This window comes from Odontomachus brunneus, unplaced genomic scaffold, assembly GCF_010583005.1.
Source record: "Odontomachus brunneus isolate Ranch 3 - 2012 unplaced genomic scaffold, Obru_v1 Obru_scaffold_293, whole genome shotgun sequence".
In the NCBI taxonomy this organism is placed as follows: domain Eukaryota; kingdom Metazoa; phylum Arthropoda; class Insecta; order Hymenoptera; family Formicidae; genus Odontomachus; species Odontomachus brunneus.
Genome location: NW_022639743.1, coordinates 78798 through 90961, shown reverse-complemented (window position 1 = coordinate 90961; position 12164 = coordinate 78798). Strand labels below are relative to the sequence as shown.

The window sequence follows — 12164 nt, the reverse complement described above, 5'->3', positions numbered from 1 at the left end:
GATTTTTTGTTACATCGGTCTATCGCAGCCATAAGAAATAATTGTAACAAACAAAACATTTGCAATTCCTCACAAATTCTCAGAGTGTTCTTGGAATTAAGTCGCGAAGTATTCGCTATTATGAACTTCTATGAAGAATACTTCAAGACGAACTTATTGTGGTTACTTTTTCACAAATTCTACAGACATTCATTTTTCTAATTATCTATGTATTATTTAAAATAAATTCTTTAGGAACTACTGTTCTCATCTCTGTGCTATCTGGGATGTACATTTATGGGAATTGGAATGACTCCAAAACAGTCTAAATAATTTAACAAACAATATATATTTAATAAACTTGAAATACAAGATGGCGGGTTTGCTTGGCGATATGCTTTATATATCACTAAGCTTGTAACTATTGCAGTTGTTAAACTGCTTCTTCCGATATCTTCGGTTCGCAGCTCCGCTTCTATGCATGTCCTGTCGGTAAGAACATGTGGATAACTTTCTTATCTGTGAACGATAGTACAACCATAGACATATATACGAGACTGCGTGGTCTGTGCAGAAAAGTGAAGATGGAAGGACAGATATATTCGTCCACTGAAGTGCGTTCTTTATTTAATCGTGTAGTTGGTGGGTAGAAGGAAAGAGGAGAAGTGCTAGGGTGGAACCTGATTGACCACGGTACGATTGAACACAGACTGTAATGATTGGTTCGACATGGTAATTCACTAGATAATTCTTTGCATCGGTTGGTTGTGTCCAATCATACTGTGGTCAATTGGGACGCTCTCCTCTGTATACATGCGCGAGTCATATCTTGCCAAAATATATCATTGCCCTGGCCTAAGGGCCGTGGCACACAGAAAAACTTAAGCAGTAAGCAAATTGACTAATCACAGTCGTTGATTCTTGGACCGTAAGAAGAATCAGTGACTGTGATTGGTCAATTTGCTTACTGCTTAAGTTTTTCTATGTGCCACCAGCTTAATATCTCGTCGGTGCCTGTGGTGAGACAAGAACAGATAGTGTTGATTATCTATCTTTATCTAATTAAGGTCAAGAATTGTGGACATTACTTCTTTACCCACTGAGACAATTCGTGCACATTGGCTACATAGTTTATGTGTACGGTTAGAGGCGCTGTAACCATTCAGCTGAAATCGGGATCAGAGACTGGCTAAAACCAGTCCATGACTCTTCTCCTCTCTGCTCGTACCAAATTGATCTGTCAGTATTTACATCGTGCGTATTAAATATTTAGTACGAATTTAATACGAATATAATACCTGATATCCGTATCAAGTGCATGATGTAAACCAGACCATTTTCAGATGATTAATGAATATGGAAATAAACAAAAATGTGTGATTCAACAAGTTACCGTTATATATTTATAAAAGTTAGATTTTTTAATTTTAAATAGTAATATAAAAAAAGAAATCAAATATTGTGTATATAGTATAATAGTATTTCAATTTTTTAATAAAAGAAAAAAGTCAACAAGAGTTATTACACGAGTTAGTGCAAAAACTAAAATTCCTTTTTTTGTTTAACTCTAGGAATAGCAAAATTTACATATGCTCATGAAATATTCCAATTAAAATTTTGTTTATTCTATACAATCTAATTAATAATAATAATTCCTCTTCATGATGGTGTGTGTGTGTGTGTGTGCGTGTGTATGTGTGTGTGAATAATATATAGATTATATATAAAAAAACAGAAATTATTTATTTTAATAATGACCATTTAAGTTGTTCCTTGGCTGATTGTAGTACCTGGAGAAGAAATAGGGGGAAAGAACTCATTAGATATATAAATCAGAGTTACAATTAATAACTTTCAAAATAAAACAAATGAAATAATTGGAATAAATGGTATTACCTGTGCTACTGTTTGTTCCCCAAGTGGAATGTCATCCGTTCGTAATGCTACCCTCTGTACCACACTTGTTGCATCCGCATCCAAAATTATACTGAAAAAATATCCTGTTATATTACTAATATAAATTATCAAAATTTATCAAACAATATTAATTTACCCTCCATCGCAAATCTCATCCATCGCTAACATTACTATGTCTAAGCTGTCCAAAACTGCTCTCTTTTCTACGTTCTTCCGAAGAATTTGACTAACAGAATCATATAAGCAGTTTAGGACACTCATTAAGATCAACTATAACAAATGTACAAATTAAAATACATTGGATCTGTGATTTTTCAGCTATTTAACAGTTATATTTAACAGTGCAAACCTCATTTTCATGTGAGCTGCCCATGACATAGAAAAACAAATCTACATTACTTCTGTAAACACATGTTAAACCATCCAACATAATAATTTCAGCATTAGCTCTGTGTGTTTTGTTGAACAGGTTCTTCTCGAAGGTCTTCTGCTCTTTTGATGTAGGAAAGACATTTTGGTCGTAATATTTCGCTAGGATTCGATTGCCATCATTATCGAGGATCGCCATTCCTTTCACCGTGTACAATGTAGGTTCCTAGAATCATTTTTAATGAACCAAATTAAAGCTACTGTTGCACACATGTATATATTTAACACACAACACGCGGTGCGATGTAAAATATAAATTTTTAATGTTAACAATTGTAAATTTTATTAACATTTTCATTTATATTAAAGATAATTGAAGAAATAAAATAACTTGAACAAAAGAAACATGAAATCAATTTCAAATTGCAAATTTTGTAAATATTTTGATTATATTTGCAAATTTGAATTCAATATTGCATAAACAGGAAATTGTACATGAGTAGGTACAATTATGCTAGAAACAGGTTATGTTGCAAGAAACTTTCGAAAATTTACTATGACTTGTGCTGGGAATACGAAGCAAAATATACCACTATAATTACAAGTAAAAAACAAAACGAATTTTTGTAGAAGTAATAAAAGATTGATATGTTTATTTTAAAAGAATTACCAATAATTGACCATCCATGTTTACGTCAACTTCGACTGATTTTGACGTGTCCAGCAATGCTACCAAACTCTTATAGTGTTTTTCATGGGACAGAACTGAGTGCGCACTAGGAACTCGTGAGGTGCGTTCTTTTATTCGCAATAGATACAACCCGTTGCATCCAATGCCTAATTTAATCGTTCTGTATATCCAGTTGCGCATATCAAGCTGCAGACTGCGTAAATCTTGATCGTTCTTTAATTTAAGTTGCAAGCAGAATCGTGCAACTGCTTGCAACTTTTAGCATCCCAATCCAAGCGGCTGCCGAAAAATTGAAGCCTGAATTTCGAATGTGCAGGAACCTTAAGTACAAAGGGTATATCAGTTGGACACGGGGCAATTGGACATAGTCGCTGTTCCAAGGGACCCTACAAATGTCTCTAATCACACGGTGCTGTGATTGGCTGTGTCCAAATGCACCGTGTCCAAGTACAAATACGGTTCTTTGATGTGCAGAAAGTAATACGTTTCTCAGACAGCATACAATATTTATTAAATATTTATTTCGAATTATTTCTTAAAAATATTATATAAATATAATATAAATATTTTATATACATGAAGAAAAAAGTATCAAAATTTTTATTGAAAATATTATTAAAATACAGACTAAATATTACTTACAGACTTAATATTTTACACAATATTTATAGTAAACGAAAAACAAATATTTGTAGAAATATTTTGTAAATATACCTATTTACAAATATTATATATGAAAAAAATAGATGTAATTATTTAAAATTATTAAATTAATGAAAAAATAAAAAATTCGAATCTCAGCAATGGTAAGCAAATTTTCAAAACACAATTTAAATTCAATTAAGTGGCGTGTAAAACAATAAAGTGGAAATTTTAAGAAAAATTCAGGAAAAGAGAAAAATGTATATAAATGTATATATTTTAATAAATATTTTTATAATATTCATGAGATAAATATTTTTTATTTATTGAATCTAAGGTCACAAAAATATTTTTGTAAATATATTTGTAAATATATTTATGAAACATTTTGGTAAATATACATAAAATATTCAAATAAATCTTATAAATATTTTGTAAATATTTTATTAATACTTTGTGTTGTCTGGGTTAATGGATGAAAAGGATAGAGAATAGTAGTAATTGATGTAATATGTTCAATAAATGTACAAATATGTGTATTAAATATAGTCGAAATATTACAATCCTAACAAAGAAAGACATAACTGCTATATAACATAGAAGTAACAAGAGTACGTGTTACGTCTGTTATATAATAGTTATATTTTGTGTTTGCTGGGATAATTGTAGTAAAAAATATGGAAAAATTAATTTATTAATGAGTTGTAGATGGATACTGCAAATGTGGGAGCTATTGGAGGTTTGTTTGTAATAACAGCATCTGAAATTGACTCTGAGGACTTTTCATCCTCTAATTCAACTGGTCATGTTCCATGTAATCAATTTCAATTAATGACATTTGTTATATTATTTGATATTATTATTAGACTGTCTCTCTCTCACACAATTCTTATAAAGGCAATACTGATATTGATTACTGGCAATACATTACTGATTGGGACCCGACGTTGGATATACGACATCCAATAGCCAATAGGAAAATTTATTTTCTAGGGACAGTACATCACTAGTTAGTAACCTTGAAAAGTGCAATCTTGATGCATCCTTGAGATGGGAAACGTCCCGATTGCCTACAGTACAATTGCATAAAACCAACCGATGTTAAGAATTATTTAATAAATTACCAGATCGAACCAATCATTACAATTTGTGGTCAATTGTACTGTGGGCAATCGGGTCCCTTCCTTTGAAATGCATTCAGCTACATCTGTTGCAAATAAAAGAACGCAACCGTAGAGTGCAAGATGGCATTGCCCGAGTGCACCACTAGGACAAGTTTCTTGCATCTGTCATTGCAGAGAGAAGCCTAATGACTCCTGCACACAGGACGCGGTAATGCTTGCCGCGCGGCAAAAATCCGCGCAACAGCCAATCAATATGCTGCTTTTCACAATACCTTCTAGCTCTTATAGAAAAACAACATATTGATTGGCTGTCGCGCGGATTTCTGTCGCGCGGCAAGCATTATCGTGTCCTGTGCGCAGGAGCCATAAAAATGGCGTCATGTTTTCCGTTCGTGTTAAGAGTGTAAATGCAATTCTGATATACTTTTCACTCTTACTTGGGATCAAGTGTAAAAAGTGTATCAGAATTGCATTTATACTTGTAATATGAACGGAAATCATGACGTTATTTTTACAACCTCTAAAGAATTAATGTGCTCTAAGTGTGAAAGTGTAAAAAGTTCAATTAATGTGAATAAACTTATTGGATATTAGCTATTTTCAGACAGTTCACATCTTCAAAGGACGTCCTAAAAATATTCTGATGACATCCCTCCGTCCTAATTGTGTCTTCAGAACGTATTTTGGAAAATATATTATATGAGATGGACTAGTATGCAACGGGCATTAGGTGTAAATATGTGAATATTACAAGCAACTCGAACAAACCTATAAACACCCATCGTATTTATTTTCTTCACAGTCTAGTGACATCCAGTCACATACAAAGTATATATCAATCGAAACGAAGCATTTCTAAGCTGCGTTCGAAAACGTCACTCGAGTATTCTCCCTCTCTTTTTATCTCACTTTTGTATTTCACTCACTCCAACGGCTATCGTCGAGTAGTGTGCACACAATGTGTGTTTCCGAACGCAGCCCTAATATATTACAAAATCTTGATAGATCTAATAAGCATTGTGTATCTCCTGAGGATCAATCACGAATCTTTTCCTTTAATAGCGTGTTCGACTAGCTCTAGGTTAATCGAGAGCGATTAATGACGTCATAAGTCTCTATTAGCCAATCATAAAGCTTATAAGTACTTGTTCGACCAATAAACGTAGGCTGAATAACCCAGAGTGGGTTAACCCAAAGTCAGTCGAACATTCTATTACGTGAACTCGTGAAAAGTGAACATTTCTATATGCTTTTACATTAAAAATTTTTCACAAATTCACGCTAGGGGAAAAGATTTATGATCCAGCTGCTTTGTATCGAAGATAAATATATAAATTTGTTTTTTTTTTTCGGGACACATTTTGCAGTAGTATACACTAGAGAAATAGCTCTTGTAGCTCCGACACACAGGGGGTCAATTCTATATCTCGAAACAAAATGAAAATTACAAAAGTGAGCACATTCACTAAGCAATGATCAATGAAATTACAAATATTCTAGTAAATTTGCACACTTTTGTAATTTTTACTTCGTTTCGAGATACAGAAGGTGCTTTCCAATTGCTTAACACATCTTGACACATACGTATACAATATTAGTTTATTGATCACATATATAAAATATCTTGTAAGATAATATACAACTAATAAACTGGTTTTGTGTAACACACAAAACGTAACTGGAAAACCCATTATTATTCAGCTTTTTATGATTATATGTAAACTTAAGGGCACATCCTAAACCTCTAGTAATAAAATCTAGTAAACATTGAAATAAATTTAGTAACATTGAAATAAAAAAACTATTGATATAGGGATTTATCGATTTCCAAAAACGTTGGGAAAATAATCTATTATTTGTACAAAAAGCATCGATTCTCAAATCATCGGTCGATAATTGCCCATCCCTATATAGGAGCGTTCGAGCGTTGAGCGCATGGCACTAAAATATATATTACCTGGAACGTGCGCTACCTCTTCAATATTGAGAGAGAGAGAGATCAGGTTTGTAGGTCTCGAACAGCGCTCCGTCTTGATCTAGTACTGTTTGAACCAAAAGCAGGCCTCTGACACTAGCTATCATATTTTTTGTTACGGCGTGTCTACGTAAGGCTGGCGTCCCGTGGAACGGAAATTCTCATCGGAACGAAACGCGCGCACCAATTACAACCATTCTATTCTATTCGCGTAAAGAATGGAGTAACTGTGATTGGTGCGTGCGTTCCGTTCCGATGAGAATTTCCGTTCCATGGAACGTCAGCCTAATAAAGCCAATCTGCTATGCGGCGCTGGCAACAATCACCATGGATGTGTTCTTTTATTCGTAACAGATATAACACGATGCATCCGATGCATAATTTAAGGTTTGTTCGCGTCGCATGCCCCAACGTGCTTCTAATTGCTCCAACGTACTCTGATTGGTCCGCATGGTGACGTAAACCAATCAGAGTGCGTTGGAGCGAGTAGGAGCACGTTGGGGCATGCGACGTGAACAAACCTTTAATCATTGGCTGCATTCAGCAGACTCAACAGTTGCACAACAGTTGAGTAATTTGTCAATGGCTGCATTCAGCAGACTCAACAGTTGCACAACAGTTGAGTAATTTGTCAATGTAATTGGTCTAGATTTAGGGATCTAATAGCAAGAACCAATAATCGTTGATTGTTCACTGAGCGCTTTTTCTACTGAATGCGCCCAATGTAATTGGTCTAGATTTGCGTAAATCTTGACTGTTCTTTAATTTAAGTTGCAAGCAGAATCGTGCAACTGCTTGCAACTTAAACTGCTTTTAGCATCCCAATCTAAGCGGTTGCCGAAAAATTGAAGCCTGAGTTCCGAATGTGCAGGAACCTTAAGTACACGAATATGGTTCTTTGGTGTACAGAAAGCATGGATGTAGGAATATAAGGATGGAATGTAATCCCGGAGGGTTGAAGCCACAGAGAGAGGAAGACGAGGTAAAAACTGTGCCTGGTTTTGATTGGTTTTACTATGCGCAAGCGTAATAGTACCGTCTTTGCGTCCATAGGTCTGTTCAGCTACACTGTTGTACTGATGCAATAAGTTAGAGTGAGACAAATATGTTTTATTTCACTTTAACTTATTGCACCAGTGTAGCAGTGCAGTTGAAAAGAACATACCATATTATCAAATGATAATGGAAAATCATGTAATACATTTACTGCGAACCATATCTCAAAAATATGTTAAAATTAGGTTGCGACATTATGCGGCTACTATTAAAGATAAATCAAATAGCAACAGACAGTTTTTAAATAAATTAATATTATTTAAGGTAATTAAAATATTTTTATTGTGTTAATTTTTTTTTCATTGTATTATTTTTCATTGTATTTTTTTTATTGTATCAATTTTATTTCATGTATGTTATTTCATAATATACTTATGAGCAGAAATTTGCAAATCGACGCATAAACCATCTTTAAGATATTTTTAAGTTTTTAAGAAATGTCATGATGATCTTTCTTAAAGAATTATTAAATGGCTAATGCCTCGATTTGAGAGCTTCTATTAACTAGGTAGCAACAAAAAAACCGTATATTTTTTCCATTATTTAAGTTGTTTTATTAATACTTTATATTATATTTTTATTCTTACAAATTGCTTTCCATGATTTTATTATTAAATGTTTGCATACAGGGTGCGACCCACAAATGCAAATTTTATTCTACATTTTCGACTGATTTTTACATATAGAATAACTTTCTTGTATATAGAATATTCGTGTTCGTGGTCGAGGATTAACCAAACTCTTCTTTACTCGACAAATCTTTAACCTCGATTTTCTCGAAAACGAAGTTGCAATAAAGAAAATGTTATTTTTTTTTTTTATCTATTTTTGCATAGAATCGTCTCCTATCCACTATGTTATTAATTTTTCACGTATTATTCTGAAATATATGTTGATGTTCTTAATATTTCGTTTATAATTGGCGATACTGCGCATGAGTACAACTCAACCAATCACATTCAGGCACAGTTTTAGAGATACCTCGTCCCTCAAATCGGCTTCACCCCTCTTGCCGATTAACTCAGCTTACACTCTATCCTTATATTCCTACATCTATGGGTTTGTCATATAAAAACAATACATCATATAGTAAATATGTAGTTTTTATTCATTCTTTGTACATATCACATGGTTATTTATATATATATATATTATTAAAATAAATAACATTTACATATGTACATATATAATAATTAATTAATAATATACACATATAATGTATATAAAATAATTAGACCTGTAACAATATAATTTTATTCAGTTATAAAATTGGCCCCAAACATCTCTCTCTTCGCCTTCCTTCTGTTTCATGCATTAGTTCTTCTTGAATATCTTTGAGAATTTGCGGAAGAATTCTGGTCCATTCCAGTAACCTCTATAGAAATATAGACTCTCAAAATATTCACAATAATTTAATGTAAAAGAATGAGTGTCAATAAGTGATGTCCACGTCAGAATTACTTCAAACTGTGTTATTTTACTCCTCTCGATAGAACTCACAACCCACTAGAACCGTTTATTGTTCAAATAATTAGGTGCTGATAATGAGGCAGTCTTAGATCTCAGATTTATGGGATATCACGCATAATTGCAATGTCTGCCTCATTTCATTGTTATCAATGAGCCCCCATTACCATATTTTCTCAAAAACTACTCGTATATAGAGTGCATGAAATAAAACAGCACAGTTTGAAATGACTCTGACGTGAGCCAAAAAACAGTCTTATTGACACTCATCCTTTCGCGTATATATTCTTATAGTATCATCATATTCGCTTCTATTAACTCACCTTAACATCAGATGCCAATATATAAACGGGAAGAAATATTTCTTCAGTAGAAACATAAAGTAATATTCTTTGCCTTGATTTACGGGGAAGGTTTCCAACGGCTGCAAATTGTAGTCGAACTCGGCTAAGATACATTTGTCGTAGCCAGTAACCAGCGGACACGATGCGTAACCGTCGTAAACCATGCTTGTCGGTTTACCAGCCAAATCGTCCAGCATATTTTGATATAGGACTTTTCCTTGCGCGGCTACACAAAGAACGAAAGTTACATAAATTTCCTCGTCTATCTAATGGCCAAAAATTATTTCTGGTTTTTTCTTAAAAGAAAAAAAATGCTGCTGAATTATAGCGCTATCTTACCTATCGCAGCCATCGTTTTCGAATTCGGGGTACTCGTGCAGTCGCCTAATCCAAATATATTCGGGTATTTTGTATGCCGCAGCGTTTTAGGATCGACGCAGAGAAATCCAGCTTCATTAGTTAGCATCGGGTGTTCTTTCAAGACCGCGACAGGTCCCATTGGAGGCGTTACGTGAAGTAATGAGTACTAGTGTAATAATGAAAATATCAATACTTTAAATTGACCGTCAATATTTGCAAATAAATTTCTTATTACTTCTACTTCAGAAGGACAAAACGTACCTCTTGAACTGATATTTCTCCTGGCGAGTTCAATTTCTCAAACGTGGCCTGCCGCTTATCCGGATCTATTTTCAGCAAGCTTGTCTGAAGGTTGACGGTAATATCTCTCTCCGTACAAACAGCCCAAAGGGAATCGGCATATTTTTTAACACCGAAAATAACTGGCAACGCGGTATTATATATGACGTTGATATCATCTCGTACCTTATGCTGAAATATTATCACTTAAATGAGCATTCTTTCCTCAGGTAAATTGTCAAGTAACTTGTAATTTGTCAAATAACTCTATACAACTAGAGCGAGGGAATTAAATCTTACAAGAACTAATTACGGGTATTAGTGCGAAATTAAATTTATATTATAGAAGCATAACATTTGACAGTGTCAAACGCATGTGATCTACCCAGCAAACACTAACAAGAGACATGACAGAACTGTCCCTCACCGATTTTGATGCGCTTTGGATATGTAGAGCATCAAAAAGTAAGAGACTCATATTTTTTTATACCGACTTATCTTGAGGTTTAGGGGTTAAAGCCTCTTGAAAAAAATTTTTTCATTTTTGAAATAGTTCCTAAGATATGAGATATATAAAAAAATGTTTCCTACAAAAGTTTTGCAGTATTTAATACTCTTTGCAACGGCGTATTTCATTTTTTCAAATATCAAATTTTTTACTGCCCCGCACCATCCACTTGTTACTTTCGCAAAATTTTTAAGTTTTTGTATGGACCAAAATTGTAAAACATTTAATATCAAATCCATCCATATATAATAGTAAAATTTGGTTTTACTTTAATCGTTAGAAAACCAAGTAATAACATTATGACATCATACTATCCAAGTAGATGGATACTGTAAATAGATATGTTACTATAGGTAAGGAAATATAATGAAGTGTAGAAAAATTAGACATAGACAATTGCATATATTTAATATATAATGTTTACAATATATAATGTGTGTGTTATTAATATATTAGTCATATAATTAATATAATATTAAAGAAAAATCGATACAAAACTTGTATACATATAGAAAATAAATATGTTAATTTATGACACATATTTGTTGCAATGGTGGTGCTCATAGAAAAAATGTGTGATACGAAGTGATTGTTTGCACCAAGAACAAATAATTACACTGTTCGACAAAAATCGAACTTCTTCTCGTGATATGAATACGAATAGAGTTTTCAAATGTATTTTTGCCTGCTGGACACGAATTCGTCGTCCAAATTTGGCTGTCACGTCATAATTTGGAGAAAAATTGCGTCAAGGCCAAAAAATTGAGTGCAGGAATCTTCTTATCTTGTATTTTACTCTATTTTTCTCAAAATTGTGACGCGATAGCCAAATTTGGACGACGGATTCGGATTTAGCAGGCAAAAATACACAGAAATGACTATTCGCCTTTTTACAAAAAAAAAAAAATTGTTCTGCCCAGTGATATTGATGCCGAGACTGTTTCTGATTGGCCATATGTTAAAAACAAAAAACTATTGGAAAGCGAGACTACATACATTTTCAAGCTGAAAGTTGATACTTTTGCGTGGCACTAACGAAATATAAAAATATTACTGTTTGCGCTACAGCGCCACGAAAACCGTCAAAATTGTCATTTTTTGTCTCTTTGACGTCATTTTTCTCAAAATTATGACGTGATAGCCAAATTTGGACAATAGCTTCGTGTTCAGCAGGCAAAAATATATCGAAAATGACTACTCGTACTCACGTCACGAAAAAAGTTCGATTTTTGTCGAACAGTGTAATTATTTGTTCTTGGTGCAATCACTTTGCATCACATATTTTTTCCATGAGCACCACCTTTGTATCAAATATGTATCATAAATAAAACATATTTATTTTCTGTGTATATGCAAGTTTCGTATCGATTTTTTTTAATATTGTATTATATGATTAATATAATCACACACACACACACACACACACACACACACACACACACACACACACACA

General features: G+C 33.3%; 2 protein-coding genes across 6 annotated transcripts in view; both read right to left on the bottom strand.

Moving 5' to 3' along the window:
• Window positions 1-1701: 1701 nt before the first annotated feature.
• Window positions 1702-3102, bottom strand: LOC116853244 (coatomer subunit zeta-1). Its single transcript, XM_032834210.1, has 5 exons — window positions 2936-3102; window positions 2246-2491; window positions 2033-2166; window positions 1876-1966; window positions 1702-1769 (listed from the first exon to the last, which is right to left on the bottom strand). Exons 1-5 carry the CDS (start codon window positions 2951-2953, stop codon window positions 1722-1724), a joined length of 537 nt encoding a protein of 178 aa, XP_032690101.1. The 5' UTR covers window positions 2954-3102; the 3' UTR covers window positions 1702-1721.
• Window positions 3103-8835: 5733 nt separating this feature from the next.
• LOC116853246 (sulfide:quinone oxidoreductase, mitochondrial) overlaps window positions 8836-12164 on the bottom strand; it is a 10935-nt gene continuing 7606 nt past the window's right edge. For all 5 annotated transcript variants that reach the window (XM_032834214.1, XM_032834218.1, XM_032834215.1 and 2 more), the window contains exons 6-9: window positions 10186-10395; window positions 9904-10090; window positions 9544-9790; window positions 8836-9128 (exon numbers count right to left, since the gene is read on the bottom strand). In XM_032834214.1, coding sequence (XP_032690105.1) covers window positions 9068-9128; window positions 9544-9790; window positions 9904-10090; window positions 10186-10395 — 705 coding nt within the window. In that variant the 3' untranslated portion in view covers window positions 8836-9067. The remainder of the gene's footprint in view (window positions 9129-9543; window positions 9791-9903; window positions 10091-10185; window positions 10396-12164) is intronic.

Excerpts from the sequence above, each read along its gene's own strand:
- LOC116853244 (XM_032834210.1), bottom strand. Across the intron at positions 2,167-2,245 it reads GCAGCTCACATGAAAATGAG|TTGATCTTAATGAGTGTCCT; the intron begins GTTTGCACTGTT and ends CATTTGTTATAG. Across the intron at positions 1,770-1,875 it reads GGGAACAAACAGTAGCACAG|GTACTACAATCAGCCAAGGA; the intron begins GTAATACCATTT and ends TTTCTTCTCCAG.